General features: G+C 39.0%; 1 protein-coding gene and 1 long non-coding RNA gene across 2 annotated transcripts in view; one reads left to right on the top strand and one right to left on the bottom strand.

The window, feature by feature from the left end:
- Positions 1–8,063, top strand: part of LOC106881956 (endoplasmic reticulum resident protein 44) — a 60,304-nt gene extending 52,241 nt beyond the window's left edge. The window contains exons 11-13 of the mRNA XM_052977183.2: positions 4,377–4,524; positions 5,000–5,108; positions 5,331–8,063. Of these exons, the coding sequence (XP_052833143.1) occupies positions 4,377–4,524; positions 5,000–5,108; positions 5,331–5,450 (377 nt within the window). The 3' untranslated portion in view covers positions 5,451–8,063. The remainder of the gene's footprint in view (positions 1–4,376; positions 4,525–4,999; positions 5,109–5,330) is intronic.
- Positions 8,064–14,609: 6,546 nt separating this feature from the next.
- Positions 14,610–22,502, bottom strand: part of LOC149130777 (uncharacterized) — an 8,311-nt gene continuing 418 nt past the window's right edge. The window contains exons 1-2 of the long non-coding RNA XR_016238690.1: positions 20,580–22,502; positions 14,610–14,770 (exon numbers count right to left, since the gene is read on the bottom strand). The exon at positions 20,580–22,502 is cut by the window's right edge and continues 418 nt beyond it. This is a non-coding gene — a long non-coding RNA (uncharacterized LOC149130777). The remainder of the gene's footprint in view (positions 14,771–20,579) is intronic.

Here is a 22,502-nt window from a genome sequence, read left to right as displayed (position 1 = left end):
TCACTTGTCTCTCTCTTCTTTCCCTCTCTCTCGTCTCTCTCTCTTTTCTTTCTCTTTATTCTCTCTCTCTCGTGTCTCTCTTTATTCTCTTGTCTCTCTCTCTTTATTCTCTTGTCTCTCTCTCTTTCGTCACTCTCTTCCGTCTCTCTCTTTCTCTCTCTTCTTTCTCTCTCTTTCGTCTTTCTTTCTCTCTCTTTCGTGTTTCTTTCTCTCATATCACTCTTCTTTCTCTCTCTCTCTCGTCTGTTTTCTCTTTCTCTCTCTCTCTTCTTTCTCTCTCTTTATTCTTTCTCTCGTCTCTCTCTATCTTCATTCTATTTTTCTCTCTCTCTCTTTATTCTCTCTCTCTCGTCTCTTCTTTTTCTCTCTTTATTCTCTCTCTTTCTCTCTCTTCTCTCTCTTCTTTCTCTCTCTCGCCTCTCTTTTCTTTCTCTCTCTCTCGCTCTCGTCTTTCTCTCTTTATTGTCTCTCTCTTTATTCTCTCTCTCTCATTTCTCTCTCTTCTCTCTCTTTATTCTCTCTCCTTTCTCTCTCTTTGTTCTCTCACTCGTCTCTCTCTCTTCTTTCTCTCTCTCTTCTCTCTCATTTCTCTCTCTTCTCTCTCTTTATTCTCTCTCCTTTCTCTCTCTTTGTTCTCTCACTCGTCTCTCTCTCTTCTTTCTCTCTCTTTATTCCCTCTCTCTTCTTTCTCTCTCTCGTCTCTCTCTTCTTTCTCTCTCTCTCGCTCTCGTCTCTTCTTCCTCTCTCTTTGTTCTTTCTCTCGTCTCTCTCTTCTTTCTCTCTCTCTCTCTCTCTCGTCTCTCTGTCACGTCTCTCTCTCTCTTCTTTCTCTCTCTCGTCTCTCTCTCTCTCGTCTCGCTCTTCTTTCTCTCCCTCTCTCCCTCTCTTCTTTCTCTCTCTCTCGTGTCTCTCTTCTTTCTCTCTCTCTCGTGTCTCTCTTCTTTCTCTCTCTCTCGTCTCTCTCTATCTTCATTCTATATTTCTCTCTCTCTCTCGTCTCTCTTCTTTTTCTCTCTTTATTCTCTCTCTCGTCTCTCCTTTCTCTCTCTTTATTCTCTCTCTCTCTCGTCTCTCTCTTTATTCTCTCTCTCTCGTCTCTCTCTTTATTCTCTCTCTCTTTATTCTCTCTCTCTCGTCTCTCTCTTCATTCTCTCTCTCTCGTCTCTCTCTTTATTCTCTCTCTCTCGTCTCTCTCTTTATTCTCTCTCTCTCGTCTCTCTTCTTTCTCTCTCGTCTCTCTTTATTCTCTCTCTCGTCTCTCTTCTTTCTCTCTCGTCTCTCTCTTCTTTCTCTGTCTTTATTCTTTCTCTATCTCTCTCTTCTTTCTTCTTTCTCGTCTCTCTTCTTTCTCTCTCTTTATTCTCTCTCTCTTGTCTCTCTCTTTATTCTCTATCTCTCTCTCTCGTCTCTCTTCTTTCTCTGTCTTTATTCTTTCTCGTCTCTCTCTTTATTCTCTATCTCTATCTCTCTCTCTCGTCTCTCTCTTCTTTCTCGTCTCTCTCTCTCGTCTCTCACTTCTTTCTCTCTCGTCTCTCTCTTCTTTCTCGTCTCTCTCTCTCGTCTCTCACTTCTTTCTCTCTCTTTATTATCTCTCTCTCTCTCGTCTCTCTCTTTATTATCTCTCTCTCGTCTCTCTTTTCTCTCACTCTCCTCTCTCTCTTGTCTCTCACTCTCCTCTCTCTCTTGTCTCTCTCTTCTTTCTCTCTCTCTCTCTCGTCTTTCTCTCTCTTTATTCTCTCTCTCTCGTCTCTCTTCTTTCTCTTCTTTCTCTCTCTCTCTCTCGTCTTTCTCTTTATTCTCTCTCTCTCTCTCGTGTCTCTCTTCCGTCTCTCTCTCTTCTCGCTCTCGTCTCTCTCTCTCTCGTCTCTCTCTTCATCCTCTCTCTTTATTCTCTCACTCTCGTCTCTCTCTTCTTTCCCTCTCTCTTCTTACTTTCTCTTTATTCTCTCTCTCTCTCTCTCCTTTCTCTCTCTCTTTCGTCTTTCTTTCTCTCATCTCACTCTTCTTTCTCTCTCTCTCGTCTCTTTTCTCTCTCTCTCTCTCTCGTCTCTCTTCTTTCTCTCTCCTTATTCTCTCTCTTCTTTCTCTCTCGTCTCTCTCTCGTCTCTCACTTCTTTCTCTCTCGTCTCTCTCTTCATTCTCTCTCTCTCGTCTCTCTCTTTATTCTCTCTCCGTCTCGTCTCTCTCTTCTTTCTCTCTCTTCTTTCTCTCTCTTTATTCTTTCTCTCGTCTCTCTCTATTTGCATTCTATTTTTCTCTCTCTCTCGTCTCTCTGTCACGTCTCTCTCTCTCTTCTTTCTCTCTCTCGTCTCTCTCTCTCTCGTCTCGCTCTTCTTTCTCTCTCCTTATTCTCTCTCTCTCGTGTCTCTCTTCTTTCTCTCTCTCGTCTCTCTCTTTATTCTTTCTCTCGTCTCTCTCTTTATTCTTTCTCTCGTCTCTATCTTCATTCTATATTTCTCTCTCTCTCTTTATTCTCTCTTCTTTTTCTCTCTTTATTCTCTCTCTCGTCTCTCTCTTCTTTCTCTCTCTTTATTCTCTCTCTCTCGTCTCTCTCTTTATTCTCTCTCTCTCGTCTCTCTCTTTATTCTGTCTTTATTCTTTCTCGTCTCTTTCTCTCTCTCTCGTCTCTCTCTCTCTCTTTATTCTCTCTCTCTCGTCTCTCTCTCTCTCGTCTCTCTCTTTATTCTCTCTCTGTCGTCTCTCTTCTTTCTTTGTTCTCTCTCTCGTCTCTCTTCTTTCTCTCTCGTCTCTCTTTATTCTCTCTCTCGTCTCTCTTCTTTCTCTCTCGTCTCTCTCTTTATTCTCTCTCTCGTCTCTCTCTTCTTTCTCGTCTCTCTTTATTCTCTATCTCTCTCTCTCGTCTCTCTCTTCTTTCTCTGTCTTTATTCTTTCTCGTCTCTCACTTCTTTCTCTCTCGTCTCTCTCTTCTTTCTCTGTCTTTATTCTTTCTCGTCTCTCTCTCTCGTCTCTCACTTCTCTCTCGTGTCTCTCTCTTTATTCTCTCTCTCTCGTCTCTCTCTTCTTTCTCTCTCTCGTCTCTCTCTTCTTTCTCTCTCTTTATTCTTTCTCTCGTCTCTCTCTATTTGCATTCTATTTTTCTCTCTCTCTCTTTATTCTCTCTCTCGTCTCGCTCTTCTTTCTCTCTCCTTATTCTCTCTCTCTCGTGTCTCTCTTCTTTCTCTCTCTCTCGTCTCTCTCTTTATTCTTTCTCTCGTCTCTATCTTCATTCTATATTTCTCTCTCTCTCTTTATTCTCTCTCTCGTCTCTCTCTTCTTTCTCTCTCTTTATTCTCTCTCTCTCGTCTCTCTCTTCTTTCTCTCTCTTTATTCTCTCTCTCTCGTCTCTCTCTTCTTTCTCTCTCTTTATTCTCTCTCTCTCGTCTCTCTCTTTATTCTCTCTCTCTCGTCTCTCTCTTTATTCTGTCTTTATTCTTTCTCGTCTCTCTCTCGTCTCTCTCTCTCTCTTTATTCTCTCTCTCTCGTCTCTCTCTCTCTCGTCTCTCTTCTTTCTCTCTCGTCTCTCTTTATTCTCTCTCTTTATTCTCTCTCTCTTGTCTCTCTCTTTATTCTCTATCTCTCTCTCTCGTCTCTCTCTGTCTTTATTCTTTCTCGTCTCTCTTTATTCTCTATCTCTCTCTCTCGTCTCTCTCTCGTCTCTCACTTCTTTCTCTCTCGTCTCTCTCTTCTTTCTCTGTCTTTATTCTTTCTCGTCTCTCTCTCTCGTCTCTCACTTCTTTCTCTCTCTTTATTATCTCTCTCTCTCTCGTCTCTCTCTCTCTTCTTTCCCTCTCTCTCTCTTTATTCTCTCTCTCTCGTCTCTCTCTTCTTTCTCTCTCTCTCTCTCTCTTTCGTGTTTCTTTCTCTCATCTCACTCTTCTTTCTCTCTCTCTCTCGTCTCTTTTCTCTCTCTCTCTCGTCCCTCTCTTCTTTTTACTCTTTATTCTCTCTCTCTCGTCTCTCTCTTTATTCTCTATCTCGTCTCTCTCTATCTTCATTCTATTTTTCTCTCTCTCTTTATTCTCTCTCTCTCGTCTCTCTTTATTCTCTCTCGTCTCTCTCTGTCTTTATTCTTTCTCGTCTCTCACTCTCGTCTCTCCTTTCTCTCACTCTCGTTTCTCTTTCTCTGTCTTTCGTGTTTCTTTCTCTCATCTCACTCTTCTTTCTCTCGTCTCTCTCTTCTTTTTACTCTTTATTCTCTCTCTCTCGTCTTTCTCTCTCTTTATTATCTCTCTCTCTCTCGTGTTTCTTTCTCTCATCTCACTCTCGTCTCTCTTCTTTCCCTCTCTCTCTCTCCACATACATACATACATACATATACTCACCAACCATTCTTGATTCTTTCTCTAACACATTCCTGTCGATGATGTTCATTGCAGATAATGTCAACTTTCTGACGGCTGATGGCCTCAAGTTCACTCATCCCTTACATCACCTGGGTAAAAGCACCAATGATTTACCTGTGTTGGCCATCGACAGCTTCAGGCATATGTACGTCTTCCCACACTCTGTCAAAGAAAACATAGCGTAAGTTATTTCATTTATATTGTGTGATTGTCGACACTAAGACACCTGGCCCTGTCATATTTTAACCTCTTAGCACAAAGCCACTTGCCTCAGTACTTCTCTACTAGTTGTAGATGCTGGTGAATTTAACAATTATGTTCTCCTCTGAGGCACAAATCTGTGAATGGTTAGCACTTACCATGCACACCAACCTCCCCGCCACCGATGTTATCCAACGGAAAGGCAATGGGGCCGATACAGCTTGGCACCAGTGATCTCGCCACAACTCATTTCTGCAGCTGAGTGAAATAAAGTGTCTTGTTCAAGCCCAGGAATTGAACTCACAACATCATGGTTGTAGGCCTGATGCTCTGAGCCATGCGTCTTGGCTCTTTTGGGTACCTTCCAAGCGTTGTTATGATAGGCTACCATCTAACTATTGTTTTAATACCCTCTCAGCATTGTTTTGCTAATGTTTGTCTGTTGTTTGTTGCAGAAAATCCAGTTTATTGAAACAGTTCATTGATGATTTACATTCTGGCAAGCTTCATCGTGAATTCCACCATGGGCCAGACCCAACTGAACCCCCACAGATTACAGATGATGTAAGTCTCCCTCTCATATCTACATTCTATCACTCCCACACTTCCAAGCTACACACCCTGCCAAATACTGTTTTTTTTTTTATATTTCCATTTTAACATCCAACCCAAACCAAACGTTAGAATTAGAAGACCTATCCAACCTACTCTCTCTCACATCTCAAATGAAAATGTGGAAAATTCATTTTTGTGATTAATTTGTTTTGTTGTTGTTTCTCTTTTCAGATAAAAGTGATGACAAACAATGACCAGGATGCCAAACAGCCCACTAGTCCGCCAGAGTCGACATTTAAGAAGTTAAAACCATCACGTAACCGTTACACACTTGTGAGAGATGAACTCTAGGAGATGAAACAGCCACCATCAGGCTGAAACTCTCAAATTTCATTTAGGAATTTTTTTTTTCAGTTTTTTTTTACATCTTCCCCACCCCCTCAACCCACAGTTCTCAAAAAAAAAAGACCTTTTTTTTTCATTATGAATGTTTTTGTGTATTGTATGTCTCTTATGGATCAGAAATAAAACCAGATGATTTAATGATTTAAGTGAGTATATGTACGGATGTATGATACGTGTGTGTGTGTATGTACATATGTGTGTGCATATATGTTAAAAGTATATGTATATATTTAATGTGTATATATATATACACACACACACACATATAATGATATATAAATTGGGATATATACATATATATGCATAAATATATTTCTTTTCTGAGTTTGTGTAAATGTGTATAGAATATATCAGTTGAAAAACATGGTTTGGTTTTCACTTTTTTTTACAATGTTGAAGTGTGTGAAACACTAAAAAAATATTTAGTAATGTTTATAAAATTCAATTAACATTTTCCTTCGTTTGTCAGATAAATACTTTTTGAAATCTAATGATTACTGCAGTTGAGGTCTTCTCTCTGTTAAACACATTTTGAAGTCTGATGATTATTAACGAACATTACTGAATATTTTTTAATGTTTAACACAGTTCAGCATTGTAAAAATTTTTTTTTTTTAATACAGTAATAAAAAAAACATGAAAACAAGACCATGGTTTAACTTTATTCAACTGATGCAAATAAATATACATATATGCATTTGCATATACACACATATAAAGACATATGTATGTATGTATATATATATATATATATATATATATCTCAATAATAATAGTGGTTGTTTCTTATAAGGAACAAGAGAGTTAATAGGACTGCTAGAGAAGTGCTCAAGTAAATGAGATGAGTATAACAAATTTACAAACTTTGGTTGTAGAACAAACATTTAAGGTCATCCAACTAATATATATCACATCTCAAACATTTAATCAACTATAAAGAAACATAATGCTTTTATACATAGAATACGGATGTATAAAATCACAGAAGATGAAACATTACTTCATTTGGACAGGCATATAGACAAAAAAAAGGGAGTACAGTCTATCGCAGCTTGCTTACCAACCGCATGGTTCCGGGTTCAGTCCCACTGTGTGGCACCCTGGGCAAGTGTCTTCTACTATAGCCTCTGGCTGACCAAAGCCTTGTGAGTGCATTTGGTAGACAGAAACTGAAAGAAGCCCGTCGTATACACATAGATGTGTGTCCCAACATTGCTTGACAACCGATGCTGGTGTGTTTACGTCCCCGTAACTTAGCGGTTCGGCAAAAGAGACCGATAGAATAAGTACTATGCTTACAAAGAATAAGTCCTGGGGTCGGTTTACTCGACTAAAGGCGGTGCTCCAGCATGGCCGCAGTGAAATGACTGAAACAAGTAAAAGAATAATACTACAGGGTCTAGAAAAAATTGTTTTAACATTATAAAACCTAAAATAAGATAAATATATAAAAATATACATAAAAATACGTATATAAGAATCATATAAATACATAAATTATACAAAAATTCACCGATTAAGAATTTTTTTCGATTAAAAGTTACTTTTTAAGGTAAAAAATTCTTAATCAATGAACTTTTATCTATATTCTATGTATTTATATGTTTCTTATATACGTATTTATATATTTATTTATGTATATTTTAGATTTTATAATGCTAAAAAAATTTTTTGTAGACATTGTAGTATTAATTTTAAAACATTTTTTTCTATACGCAATAGACTGTACTCCCTTTTTTTTGTCTATATGCCTGTCCAAATGAAGTAATGTTTCATCTTCTGTGATTTTGTACATCCGTATTCTATGTATAAGAAAAAAGCAAGCATTATGTTTCTTTATATGAGATTAAATGTTCGAGATGTGATATATATATTAGTTGGATGACCTTAAATTTGTTTGTTCTACAACCAAAGTTTGTTTATATATATATAAACATATATATATATACACACACATGTATATACACACATATATATATATGCACACACATATATATACACACATATATATATACACAAATATATATATATACATATATATATATACACACATATATACATACATATATATATACACACATGCAATCATATGCACATCCACCCACAAACATGTACATTCCCCCTCCCCTCAAATAAAAAAAAATTGAGACCAAGAACTTTTCTCTTATTTAACATTCTTTCCCTTGCTTCTCTCCCTCCCCCTCTCTCTCTCTACACACACACACACACAAATGAACACATGCTCTCACATATATTCATACATAAACACACACACACACACACGTTTCCTTCTATTCAGCTCTTTTTTATTATTATTGTTTTTTTTTGTTTTCTACATTGAAAGGTTCAAAAGATGAGGTGAAAGGTCCCAAGTGGGGAGGTAGGGCAGGTGAACTGACGAAGGTGTCTTTCGCTAAGACACTCCACTGTCTTCCTTCTTGCTTTCTCTTCTTTCTGACCCCAAACCAAATCAAAGAATTACATGTTTGGATGCAATCTTGAATGATGTTGGATCAAGTGTTAAGATTCTTGCATAAAAATCTTCTTCTTCTTCTTCCATTTGCATCTTTATTCTTGTTGTTGTTGTTGTTATTATTATTATTATTATTATCATCAAGGTGGTGAATTGGCAGAATTCTTTGGACAGTGGGCAAAATGCTTAACAGTACTTCGTCTGCTGTTACATTCTGAGTTCAAATTCCGCCGAGGTTGACTTTGCCTTTCATCCTTTCAGGGTCAATAAAATAAGTACCAGTTACATACTGGGGTTGATGTAATCAACTTCTCCCCTTCCCCAAATTTGTTGTCCTTGTGACAAGATTGGAAACCATTGGCAAGCTGGCCGAATGGTTAGCACACCCCAGGCAAAATGCTTGGAAGCATGGTTGACTTCGCCTTTCGACATTTTGGGATCAATAAAATAAAGTACCAGTTGGTCACAGAGGTCAATTTAATCATCTTGTCCCCCCCTCTCCCTAAAAAATTACTGGCCAAATTTGCAAGAATTATTATTGAGTGAGAGAGCAGCACATGCCATCAAAGAGACACTGGGGTACAAATATACAAAGCCCAGTATACCCATCATGACTACCCGTCTGATAAGGGTACACCAGGCACATGCATCACAACCATATGTGCGAGACATGGTGATCTCATATCAAGATAAACAGCGCATGACCTCACAGGTGAGGCCCAGTTGGAATTCAGGTAGAGTAGCCCATCCTACTCAAAAGGTCCCTGAATAAGGTTTGTTTTAAGGATGATGAACAAAACACTCATGTTTCCAGAGGTGAATTATTCAAACCCCCAAAGAATTCCTCTCAACACATGGCTATGATGCTCCCCAACTACTTCTGCTCATGATCAGAGATGCGCATATCGTCAGCCACCAAGGGACATGCTCAACTGGTTAAGGTCAAGCAACTGACAAGCAAATCTGTGGTATTGAGCAGAATATTTGCTGTGGCCCATCTTTTTATACCAAGACAAAACAATGTACATGATAATAACACTTGCAATCAATTAAGATCAGAAGCCATGAGAGCCACTGCCTGGGACTGCATCAGGGCTATTATTATTAAATAAGTACCAGTTACGCATTGGGGAGGGTCAATGTAATCGACTTAATCCCTTTGTCCTTGTTTGTCCCTTCTATGTTTAGCCCCCGTGTGGGCAATAAAGACATTGTTATTGTTAAGGTGGTGAGCTGGCAGAATCGTTAGCACACTGGACAAAATGCTTCCCAGCATTTTCACTGTCTTCACATTGTGAGTTCAAATTCCACCAAGGTCAACTCAGCCTCTCTCATTCTTTCAGGATTCATGAAATAAGTTTCAATTGAGCACTGGAATCAATGTGATAGACTGGCACCGACCCTTACCAATTTCTGGCTTTGTGCCTATAGTAGAAAGGATTTTTATTATTATTATTATTATCATTAATAGACAGCAAGCTGGCAAAATGCTGAGCAGCATTCCATCTGTCTGCATGTTCTGAGTTCAAATTCCACTGAGGTTGACTTTGCCTTTCATCCTTTCAGGGGTCAATAAAATAAGGACCAGTTGCATGACCGGTCGACCATCAAAGTTAAAGCCTTGCTGTATTTCTATGTTTTATTACGTTCTGAGTTTAAATGCTGCCAAGGTGAACTTAGGTTTTCTGCAGTTGATCTAACAAAGTACCTGCCATCAAGCCATAACATTAATTACCATATTTGACAGCAGAGAAGGTGCAGGGCTGCATTAGGTGCACTCCAACTGCAGTAAAGGTGTGTGTGGTCGGAGTATTAGGCTCGGGATCATAAAGTCGTTGGTTCAATACCAGGTGGTGCTTTATGTCCTTGAGCAAGACACTTTATTTCACATCGCTCCAGTCCACTCAGCAGGCAAAAATGTGTTGTACCTGTAATTACAAAGGGACCGGCTTTGTCACATTTTGCACCACGCTAAATCTCCCCAAGAACTACATTGAGTGTCTGTGGAGTGCTCAGCCACTTGCATGTTGATCGGATCAACTGGAACCCTCGTCGTCATAACCGATGGAGTGCTAGGTATTTTACATTGCTCCGGTTCACTCAGCCGGCAATGGGTAGTACCTGTAATTTCAAAGGGACCAGCCTTGTCACATTCTGCGTCATGCTGAATCTCCCTGAGAACTACGAAACAATGTTAAAAGGTTCCTGGATCTAATGCTGGGCTGGGAGGCCCAACCATCCAAGTTCTTTCACAGGGCTTAGAAAACCTAAAGGACCACTGCAATAAGTACATGAATCTGAGAAGGGAATATGTTGAATAAAATCCTAATTAACTGATCCTCCTCTATTTTCTTTTAACCAAAGAACTTTCCAGCACCACCTCATTATATATAAAATATATATATATATATATAGAGGAGTGCTGAAAAGTTCTTGGTTTTAAGAGTTTCACAAAAGGCCTGGTTGGAGGCCCAACCATCCAAGTTCTTTTACAGGGCTTAGAGAAACTGAAGGACCATTGCAATGAGTGTGAATCTGAGGGGATTTTATGGAATAAAATCATAATTAACTGATCCTCCTGTATTTTCTTTTACTCAAAGCCTGGAACTTTTGAGAAAATCCTCATGTATATATATATATATATATATATATACATATATATATATATATATACACACACGAGGATTTTCTCATATATATATATTATGGTTTCTTTTCTTTTTTCCATTTACTTTTATCCGTATTTTCCATCCACAATGTCATCAAATCATCCAGTCGAGTGAAAGTGATCGGAGATTGTGTTACGAGAGCATCTCATCCATTGAGTTGTTTCCTCTGGATCAGTTCAGATTTTTGTGGATTAACTTGTTCAATCAGTTCTCCTTGAACTGAAGAAGTCGGCCGGAACGTGGAGAGTTTATCAATGTTCCAAAATATCAGTTTCAAAATCAAAATTATTTTCGTAAAATCTTCATTATTTTCAAAATTAATCAAAATAAACGCAGCGTATTTCAACAGAAACCAGGTAAGAAAATGATTAACGAGCTTCCTAGAAAATTTGAATTTGTCATCATTATCATCAATTAGTGTCCACGTCTCCATGGTTGCATAGGTGGGACAGAATTTGTCGGAGCAGGTTTTCTACAGCTGGATGCCCTGCCTGTCACCAACTTTCACCCGTTTCCAAAGCAAGGCAGTATTTCCTCATTGGCCAGACATGATTTTGTAGAATTGTGGACATGAATGATACTATACACACATTTACAACAGGCTTCTTTCAATTTCCATCTACCAAATCCACTCACAAAGCTTTTATTAGCCTGAAGCTACAGTAGTAAAAAATCATTATATATATAAAACAAATGATAAATGAGTATATGCATATATACGTACATGTATGTGCATACCTACATCTACCTATATATATAGGTGCATATCTGGGTACAGGACATTGCAAACAAAACGTAGACAAAAAAATAATAATAACCAGAGTAAAGAACACACACAGGCCACTTACAGATCATTTTCCTTCATCAGCTGCCACCATTCTAAGACAGGCGTTTCGATACACACACACACAACTGGCTTCTTTCAGTTTCTGTCTATTAAATCCACTTACATGGCTTTGATCGGCCCGAGGCTCTAGTAGAAGACACTTATTCAAGTGTGCTATGCAGTGGGACTGAACCCAGAACCATGTAGTTGGGAAGCAAGCTTTTTTACCACACAATCACACCTATACCTACCATCTCTTATAGAAGTTGAAGAGCAATTTTAACAGTGTTACAAAACCTCGCATAAAGGCTGTGGAGTGACAGGTTGGCAGAATTATTAGAACACTGGTCAAAGAAATGCTTGGCAGAATTTCTTCCAATGTTATGTCCCTAAGTTCAGATGCCACCAGAGTCGACTCTGCTTTTCATCCGCTCAGGGTCAGCTAGCAGTGGCCATTGGGTGGGCTGCTACACTGACCAGACTATTGACTAACATTAGTAGGTACTCTTTTGGTGTGTGATCTACTCTGTACATACTTAAGCATTGTACTGAGCGTATTGTAGGATAATAATGGGAGACTTATCTGATAGCTTCGAGGTTTCAATGATGTGATTGTTTCTTTTGAGAATGACATTGTAGAGTAGGTGTGAGAGGCGTGATCTAGTCAGTTTCAACCCCCCCACCCCCCACCCCCCCAAAAAAACTGATAGAATATTTGGGCCAGATATGGTCAGTTTGAATGCCGTAGAGTTAAACACTAGGAAATATTCTCGGAACTATTTGTAAAGGGTGGCTTTGAAGATCATCAGCCATGAACTCATGATTTCATTGAATGGTACAATCAGAGCATGCAGTGTGGAAACTTTCTAATAACATCTCATGTGAAGTTGACATGAGGGATTGTGAGATCTGACATCTGTAATGAAGTTAGTCGTGTGTTTGATGAGGATGATGATCGTCGTTTGCAAGGAACGTATAGACACAAGCATGGCTGTGTGGTAAGGAGTTTGCTTCCCAACCACATGGCTTGAGTTCAATCCCACTGCATGGCACCTCAAACTTTTTAAAAATTTTTATTACAAACCGTTGGCTGTCCAAAGCCTTCGGCATGGACTTAGCAGACGGAAACTGAAAGAAGCCAGTCGCATAGATATAGATGTGTGCGTTTGTATTTGTCCCCACCCCGTCGCTACTCAACCACCGACGATGGTTTGTTTACGTCCCCTTAATAGTTCAGCAAAAGTGACGGATAGTGTTTGTAAGCAAAGTTCTTGCCACACAGCAACGCCTGCATGGATGTGGATGGTGGCATTTATTCCCTTCACAATTACTTGTTTATGGACCCATTTTGTAGCGGTTCGCCAAAAATAACCGATAGAATACATTATAGATTTAAAATAACTACTGTGGGCGGTTTATTCAACTAAACACCTCTAGGCGGACCCCCAGCTAGGCCGCAGTTCAACGACAAAGACATATAAAAAGAAAATGCGTGTGTGTATGTCTCCGTGCGTGTGTGTATGTCTCCGTGCGTGCGTGTGTGTAGAATCTCCTTTAACAAAAGGTGGTGGGGGTAGTGGCGATGGGGGGTCGCGATAATAACACGTTTGTCAGTTTATTTGAATGTCTCTTTATAAAGATGTTTCTACAGCGCAGAGGAAGTTGTGAATCTTTTACTTTTTTTTTCCAAAAGTCATTGAAGAAAATGGCTCTACCTTAAATATTCATTCACTTCGACTAAAATCATTCGATCCGCTCCGATTTTCCACATTTTATTGCATGGGAAGACGGCGTGTCAAAGCATTTCTTGCTGACTCTGAGAAATTAACCAAAAGTTAGCAAGGGAGACAACTGCAAGAGTACTATTCTATTTTTTAAATAAAATTATCTCCCTTGGAATCTATTCTCGTTCCATGTCTTAAATATTATAAGACATTCCGCCGAGTTCGACTTTGCCTTTCATCCTTTCGGGGTCGATAAATTAAGTACCAGTTGCGTACTGGGGTCGATCTAATCGACTCACACCATCCCCCAAAATTTCGGTCCTTATGCCTAGAGTAGAAAAGAATATTATAAGACAAAGCCGGACTGCGAGCTGGCAGAATCGGTAATTCGTTGAGCGAGATGCTTAGCGACATTTTGTACGTCCTTTCGTTTAAATTCCGCCCAGGTTGACTTTACCATTTTCTATGTTTTCAGGATCGATAAAATATGTACCAGTTGACCACTGGAGTCGATCTAATCGATTTAGTCCTCCTCCAAGACCACTGACCTTCTGCCAAAATTCGCAACCCATCTTATTTCTTCCGAGTTTCTAACTATCGACAGCAACAACCTTACGCTGCACACACACACACACACACACACACACACACACACACGTAGATGACAATGACCAAGGTCGATCATTTGTAGAGTATAGTTATCTCTCTATACGTTTCGAGATCAAATCGCGCAGATGCCAAACGCTCCTTTTTGACATTCAGTCAAGTCACGCGTTGCGGAAATATTTATTAATCGTCTATCGTTGATAAAAGTGCTTCAATGATAGGTGCTGGGGTGGTTTTGTGGTATAAAGTTTGCTTCCCAACCATATGGTTCCGGGCTCAGTCCCACTGCGCGGCACTTTGAGCAAGTGTCGTCTCCCATAATCTCAGGCTGACCAAAGCCTTGTGAGTGGATTTGGTAGAAGGAAAGTGCAAGAAACCCGTCGTATAGATAAATGAATAAATAATATATATATATATATATACACGACAAGAAATGATTTTTGCCTCTTTTTATGGAGACAAAAGGGTTTCTAAGACTACAAAAAAGAAGTGCTCAAATGTAATCGAGACAGAGATAAAGAAACATTGACCTTAGAACAAGCATCAAATTCGAGTCAACGACTTTATATGTAACACCATGACTCCGAACATTTGATTATATATAAATATTATCATGATTCTTAAACATATAAAGTATACATATATAAAAAAAACACGGAAGGTAAAGAATATATAACCGAATAAAAATACAAGTATATAGAACGGCTTATCAAGAACGTAAATATATTCGACCAAAGATTCTAAAACGTGTCATGCAACTAAAAACCTAAATAAAATAAAATATCAATCGACTAAAAAATATTTCGTACTTACCTCAATCAGAAAAAATGTCTAAAAGTTCATTTCATAAAAGCCATGGAATCCAGGAGGTAAAAGAGTTCCACAAAATCAAGTCAAACACATTAATGGCCATTTTGGGGATTTCTTAGACGAACAAGAATCTCAGCAACTTGTTCGTTCAACGCCACCTGGTTAATTAAAAGGTAATAATCAATCGCAGGACGAGTCCAAATTTTCTAACACACACACACACAAAAAAAATACCTATTCCATTGCCAAAATGCAGGTGGCTGCCAATAATAGGAATTTGTACTCTCCGGTTTCGAAACCCCGTAGAATTAAATATTATTCACCACATTTAATTTTATTTCGATATACTTCCAGAAAAGTAGAAGAAAACTTATGGTTGCTAAAAGGGATCCGATATAACAGACCATTCAAGAGAATAACTTTTTTTTGTTCCTCTTTAAACCATGTATATAAGCAAGTGTAGTGGAGTTACAATATTTTTCGTTCGAAAACGAACTCCTGTGGGCCCTGTACCTAGCCATAAAATAGACAGTGTTGCCTATATAAAACCTATTCAAGTTACCCTCCTCTTTATCAACGCATTTATATATAGCATTAGGAGTCAGACAGAATCCGTCAACGGAACATAATCTAAGGTTTCTACATTTACAGGATTTACCAGAACCACCTGTATCCCTATTATTAATACTAACATTGATTTATCTGGCTTCCCGTGTTCTTACCTTCAGATATCTCATTACAGAGGGTCTATAAGACCAGTGGTAGTAAATAGTTTGTAGGGCTAACCTTAGGCTAACCTTAGCTTACCTGTCCAATACCAAGGAGGCCAAATTCGGCATTACCGAGTAAGAAAATTTGATGGAGGATTTATTACAGATGCTGTAGTATTTATGATTCTTTGGGAAATTCTCCTTCAGAATCTTAAAAAGCAATTCGGGCAAATTTCTTCGGCTAAGAGAAAAGGTAGTGGTGGTGGTGGTAAACCGTATGACTTCCCGTATTCTAGAACGTGAGCTCTTGGTTTTACCCATCTCCTCACGGCCACTATTTCGCTTCCAATATCTGTTCCTGACATCTTTATATACGTATCTAACTGGTGGCTTATATTGGGCTTAGCTTTATAAACGGCTCATCGGACTCTAATGGCCGCGGGCAAATAATCTCTTTTACAAACTGGAAGTAGAGAAACGTTACGGTCAGTTAATTTTGTAAGCAAAATTGTATATTTTGTCTGAGTTATCGCCCTTAGATCGGTTCCAGTTGGCAAATTGTTTACGGTTCCCAATCAACGGACGGGGAATCACACGCCGGGACATAAGAAGCGGACAAAGACAAGAGGTTGCCTTTTTGATCAGTTTCTGTTGCTAAGTTAGGCGGCCATAAACAAACCAATAGCCATCGTTAAGCAGTGCTGGTGGACAAACACAGATACAACGATGTGTGTGTGTGTGTGTACGCGCGCACATGAAGGCGCATGTCTTAGCGGTTAGAGCATCAGGTTCACAGTCATGAGGTAATGAGTTCAATTCCCAGACCGGTCTGTGTGCTGTGTTCTTAAACAAGACACTTTATTCCACTCAGCTGTAGAAATGAATTGTGGCGACATCACTAGTGCCAAGCTGTATCAGCCTTTGGTCTTCCTTTGGATTACATCGGTGGCCGGGAGAGGGGGAGGCTGGTATGCAGGAGCGACTGCTGGTCTTCCATAAACAACCTTGCTTGGATTTGTGCCTTGGAGGGGAGCTTTCTAGGTGCAATCCCATGGTCATTCATGACAAAAGGGGGTCCTTTTTATTCTCTCTGTCTATTTCCTTGTGTTCCTTTCTGTTCAAGAACGTAGATTCGAAACGTAAAAGACTTTCTCACCTTCCCGAGCATCAAACTAATACACCTGTTTGTTGTTTATACACCTGTCTTCGTCTTTCGTTTTTATGTAAATTTCAACTATATATATATAGTAGTTGCATACTGCAAACTTAACTTGACAGTCCTAATAAGGGAATATACTACTGCTGTTTAGCCCTAGGAAGCCAGACCGCTTCCTTTTAGGCCTTGACACATTTCCTGTGCCCTTATCCTTACGAGGGGGAGACAAACTCCTCCACCCAGCCTAGCCTGCATTCAGGGACATGTTTCTGAGTCTTTGCTCGTCATCAGCCTGAAGTAGCACAGCTGGCTAGATGAAGAAATCTGTTTCACCTTCGTAAGTATATACTATTTCAGTGAAATACATTCACTGGTAACAAAAATTAGAAATAATGAATTTCTAAATCTCTCAGAGAGGTGGTGTTTAGCTCAGGTCTATACCAAGAGATACTTGCCCAAGGTGCCACACAGTGGAATTGAACCCAAGGGCACATGGTTGGTGAAAACCACACTGCCACACCTGCATATTTATTTACACAAATATCTCTGCAACTAAACTGTGTGGATTGGCAGTAAAAGTCCACAAAGTCTGATAAGCAGACGGTTGATTTAGCCATTTCTACAAATATTTTCTTCCTTTCTGTTGTTTTTTTCCTCCAAGCCATTGTTGTTAAGTTGATAGGAGAATTAGGAGTGGAGCTTTATTGGAAGGGTTAACGGAGGCTTTGGGGATTAAGGTTTGGCATGGCTTTATAATAGATAGAACAATCATTGTAGAGTTTCTGTCTTGAGAGAGGGGGAGAGGGAGGGGGAGGGGGAGCGAGAGGGAGGGAGGGGGAGGGGGAGCGAGAGGGAGAGTGTGTGTGTGTATGTGTGTGTGAGTGCAAGGGAGAGAGAACGAGGAAGATAGAGAGAGAGAGACAGTGAGACAGAAAGAGAGAGTGAGAGAGCGGCAGAGAGAGAGAGAGAAAGAGAAAAAGAAAGCGAATGGGAGTGCAAGAGAGAGAGAGAAGGACGGACAGACAGATGGACAGAAAGGGTGTGCAAGAGAGAAAGAGATAAAGGAAGTGAGGGAGAGAGAGAGTGTGTGTGTGTGTCTGTGTATGTGGACTGTATGTAACATTTTCCCTTCAAACTGTAAAATGTCTGGTTGTTTTTTCATTGTTTATATTGTTTTTCTGCAAACAAAAGCTGCCACCACCACCACCTCTACCTTCTTCTTCTTCTTCCTCTTCCTCTTTGTTATAACTTGATTAAATGACACACCTCAAGGTAACTCTTATTCAAGGCAAAATTATTTTAGCAGTTTTTCTTTCCCACCAATGTTTCCATCTTTCACCCAACATACATGGAGGGAGGAAACATGCACACACACATGCACACGCATATACACGTGTGTGTGTGTGTGTGTGATTGTTTGTTTGAGCATGTGAGTCAACATGATGATGATGATGATGTGGATATGGTCAACTGCATGGTGCCAACTATGGCCAACTAATTGACTGTATTCAGTCAATTGTATATGGTCAACTTGTATTATGATCATGTGCATATGGTCAATATATATTGTCAAATGTGTATTGTCAAATGTATAAAGTCAACAATATATGGTCAATGGTCAACATGTATGTTGTCAACTGTACATTGTCAGCATTATATTGTCATTTGTATATACAGTCAATTGCATTTGGTTAACCAATACATGTTTCAAATATATGTAGTCGATATCTATATGTTAGGTTCATATGGTTGCCCTTTATATTGCTAATCTATAAATTGGTTTCAAGGGTCTGCAGTTTAGGGGCAGGGCATAAGTCGATTACTCCCTCTTTGACTCGTCCTGCGTGTAAATTGACATGCAACACAAATTGTCTCCTAAGACAGATTGTATGACTGGACATGTAAAATACGATTGCTTAAGGGAGACAGAGAGAGAAAGTGTATGTGTGAGTGTGCATGTGTGACTGATGTGTGTGTTAGTGTATGTGTGCTTTGTGTGGGGGGGTGCATGTTATGTTGTGTATAAATGTTGTCAGGTTGTAGATTAAATCCGGGATGGAGTGTTTACTAAATTCTCGTTAAAGGACCATTAATTATTCTCCTGATTAGATATCTTCGATGCATTTACGGCTGAGATTACATGTAATATTTATCTATTTTTAATTTTTGTTTCCTATTTCCTGCACATTGACCTCGCTGGCGGTTGTCAATGGCCTAATCACAAGTGGACTTGTATTTATGATGCTCAGAGTGAACAAGGGAGTGCCCGTAGAACTGACTGAGAACAAACATCACAAGGCCATTTTGTTGTTTTCTTTAGAAAATACCAATGTATGATTCTGTTGACTCAAATCTTCTCCCCTTTGAGTGTTTTTGTGAGCCTTGGGAAATTCCTAATTAATTGATGACATCATCAAAGGATTAACAAACAGCTTGGTTTGGACAGAAAAGGTCACTAGCCTGACTGACCACTTGAGGTCAATCAAATTCCACGAATGCTTTCAATTTGAAAATCTAATGTGTCATCTTTTATGTGTTTCGGTCATTGGAGTAGGGCCATACTGGGGCACCATCTTAAGGGTTTTAGTTAAACAAATTAATCTCAGGAGTGTCACGACAATATATATATATATATATATATATATATATATATATGTGTGTGTGTGTGTGTGTGTGTTGAAAGATCACTCAATCCAGTTGCTAGAGTACAAATTTTATTATTCTTTAACAAAAAGAGTACTGACAGTGACTTCAAAGTTTTGGCTGGCTGAGCCATCATTGAGTTGTCCAATGATGGCTCAGCTGACTGAGACTCCAAAGTTCACTGTCAACACTATTCTTGTTAAAGAATAATATATATAAATGTGTGTGTGTGTGTGAAGATTTGTATGTTTTGCTTTATGTATATTTTCTCATGCATATCTAGACATGTTCATATATACTTAAATGATAAACTATAGTTCTATAGATTTTTACAGTTCCAGTGGTGGATTGGATCCGTAGTCTTCAAATTAGCTTTCTCATTTCTGGCTTTGAGAAGCCTAATTTCTCAAGATTATGTATGTATATGTTAGTAGGTGTATATAAGTGCATAATTAGCATCTTTTGTGACAATATATTGGATTTGCATGGTGGTGGCCATCTTATAATATTTTCTATCTAATTTAATATGGGAGACAAATTATATGGCATATGTATATATGTATATATGGCATATGTTGATTAATAAACCTTATCGGGCGAGTATCATCTGTTCTGTGTTATCTCTGCAAGCTGTGTCTGAGGCTAACCAGCTGCTTGACCACAATCATTTCGCATCTCAGAACTCTATCTGTCCATTTATCTGTATGAGGCTTCAGCTTTCAGCCAAACGATTTATTAACGATCAAATGCACATTAGCTCACTCCCTCCATCATATCAACAGGCACACAGTGTCAAACTAATCAATGTGTGTGCGTGCGTGCATGTGTGAGTGTGTATGTGGAGGCACAATGGCCCAGTGGTTCGGGCAGCAGACACGCGGTCGTAGGATTGCGGTTTCGATTCCCAGACCAGACCAGGCATTGTGAGTGTTTATTGAGCGAAAACACCTAAAGCTCCACAAGGCTCCGGCAGGGGATGGAGACGACCCCCTGTTGTACTCTTTCGCCACAAATTTCACTCTCTCACTCTTTGTTTCTGTTGTGCCTGTAATTCAAAGGGTCAGCCTTGTCACACTCTGCGTCATGCTGAATCTCCCCAAGAACTACGTTAAGGGTACACGTGTCTGTGGAGTGCTCAGCCACTTGCATGTAATGCTTTACCTCTGGATATCTTTGTTGCTTATTTCGATATATATAAATGCAAATATGTATGTATAATCAAACAATAGACTCTCATTCAAACCCACACTATATACATTTGCTATTTTAAAATGTCTGTATTTATCTTTTGACAATATTCCGTTCGACCTACTTCACGTCATACCACCCAACCCAAACACCCATTTCTAAACATTATTTTCTCTCAATGACACCCCTATGTGGGTACCCTGAGTAAACACTTCAACTATTTCTCACAGATAATGTGAAACATTACTTTTCAAATATGCAGCTTCTTACCTGTTTTACGTGGTCGTGGTCGTGGTCGTGGTCGGTATAATTGCTGACATCAATGGTGGTGGTGGTGCCGGTGGCAGTGGCGATGACAGCAGCATTGTTGGTGTCCTTGTCATCATTGTCATCATCATCATCATCATCACCACTGTACACATCGCTTCTCATTCCTCGTCAAACCATCCTAGAGAGGTAACATGGGCTGTCACTTGTGGAGTTCACACCATTCTCAAATGTATGTGTGTGTGTGAAGGCACATGGCTTAGTGGTTAGGGCAATCGGCTCACCATTGTAAGGTCATGAGTTTGATTCCCTGTGATGCGTTGTGTCCTTTCCTAGAGTATTTAATATCAATAATACTGTGACAAAATAGCCTTGGCATTACCTTTAATTCGTATTTATATACAGCCTCAAATAGACCTACATATGTTTCAACTGCATCAGTCAGTAAGTGTTGCAGTTGCAAGTTTACTATAAAACCATTGCAGTTTCTTCAAGGTTTTCACTGTCATAACCTTTGAGATTTAACTGGTTAAACAGTTCTATATTTAAGAGATGAGGAATTATTTACATTTACATATGACAGATATTTGTCCTCATCTTGTTTGTTGTTAACACAACCTTTCGACTGATATACCCTCCAGCCTTCATCAGGTGTCTTGGGGAAATTTCGAACCTGGGTTCTCATTCCTTAGGTATTTTTCGATGTTGTTGTTGTTATTATTATTATTATCATTATTATTATTATTATTTAGGTCACTGCCTGGAATCAAACTTGGAATCTTGGGATTAGTAGCTCGCACTGGTTAAAGTTTTATGTTGATTTTCTTTGCATTCAATGAGGTGCAGTTGTACATTAATTTAGATGTGGACTATTTTCGATTCCAAGTATTGATTGGACAATCACTTGTTTATTCCTTATATTCTGTTATTTAAATAAATATACATATATGTATGTATGTATGTATGTATGTATGTGTGTGTGTATTTACGTATGTGTATGTGTGTATGTATATGTATACATGTGTGGTTCAACCTCAGTCCCAGTCGCCAAAATTGTAGATATTATAATTAACTTCAGGATCAGTTGAGGGCAATGGCAGTGAGAGCTCTGAGACGAGAGCTGTGGGTGTAATTGAACCGTGTGTGAATAAATTAATAACATTTATAATTGTAAATTAATACATTTAAAATTAGATTACCACACTTAATTACTTAAGTTATAGCTATACATGGTGGGAAAAATGCGTAGCTGTTAAATGACTAAATGTAACTTCTCTCTGCCTAGCCTTCTGGGGTATTTGTCTTACTCAGTGCATTTTGGTGAAGACACAATGGCCCAGTGGTTAGGGAAGCAGACTTGTGGTCGTAGGATCACGGTTTCGATACCCGCCCGGTGTGTTTGATTGCCATACAAGTAATGTTGTTTGTTTCAGTCTTCCATGAAAACCATGGGGAAAGGAAACATTATTACCTTGCTTGGAACCAGGTGAGGATAGGTGACAGGGAAGGTGCCCAGCTGCAGAAATTCTGCCTCGACAAAAAATCTGTCCAGCCCATGGGAGCTTGTAAGTTATAATGTGATGAATATGATGCTGACAACAACGACGATGCTACTGCTGCTGCTGATAATGATAGTGATGATGATGATGATGATGATGGAAAAGTCATCAAAATTACATTATTAAAAAGGTTGACAATGCTAACGAGGGCAAAAACTGAGTAGATTTCATAAACTGCAAAGCAGGAAACAGATAACAAAACAATTTGTATTGTTTTATTTTGCATCTCTTCATTTTAACGACCTTTCCATCACAAGACCTTTGAAGGACTTTCCCAGAAAAACCCAGGAAAATGAAAATAAAATTTTGCTGTTAGTCATAGGCAATATCTCCTTTCGTTTTTACCCCCAAAATGGCCAATAAACGG

This window comes from Octopus bimaculoides, chromosome 27 (genome assembly GCF_046866305.1).
Source record: "Octopus bimaculoides isolate indiv1 chromosome 27, ASM4686630v1, whole genome shotgun sequence".
Lineage (NCBI taxonomy): Eukaryota > Metazoa > Mollusca > Cephalopoda > Octopoda > Octopodidae > Octopus > Octopus bimaculoides.
Note: the sequence above shows the minus strand (reverse complement) of the source record. Positions and strands in the feature narration are given on the sequence as shown.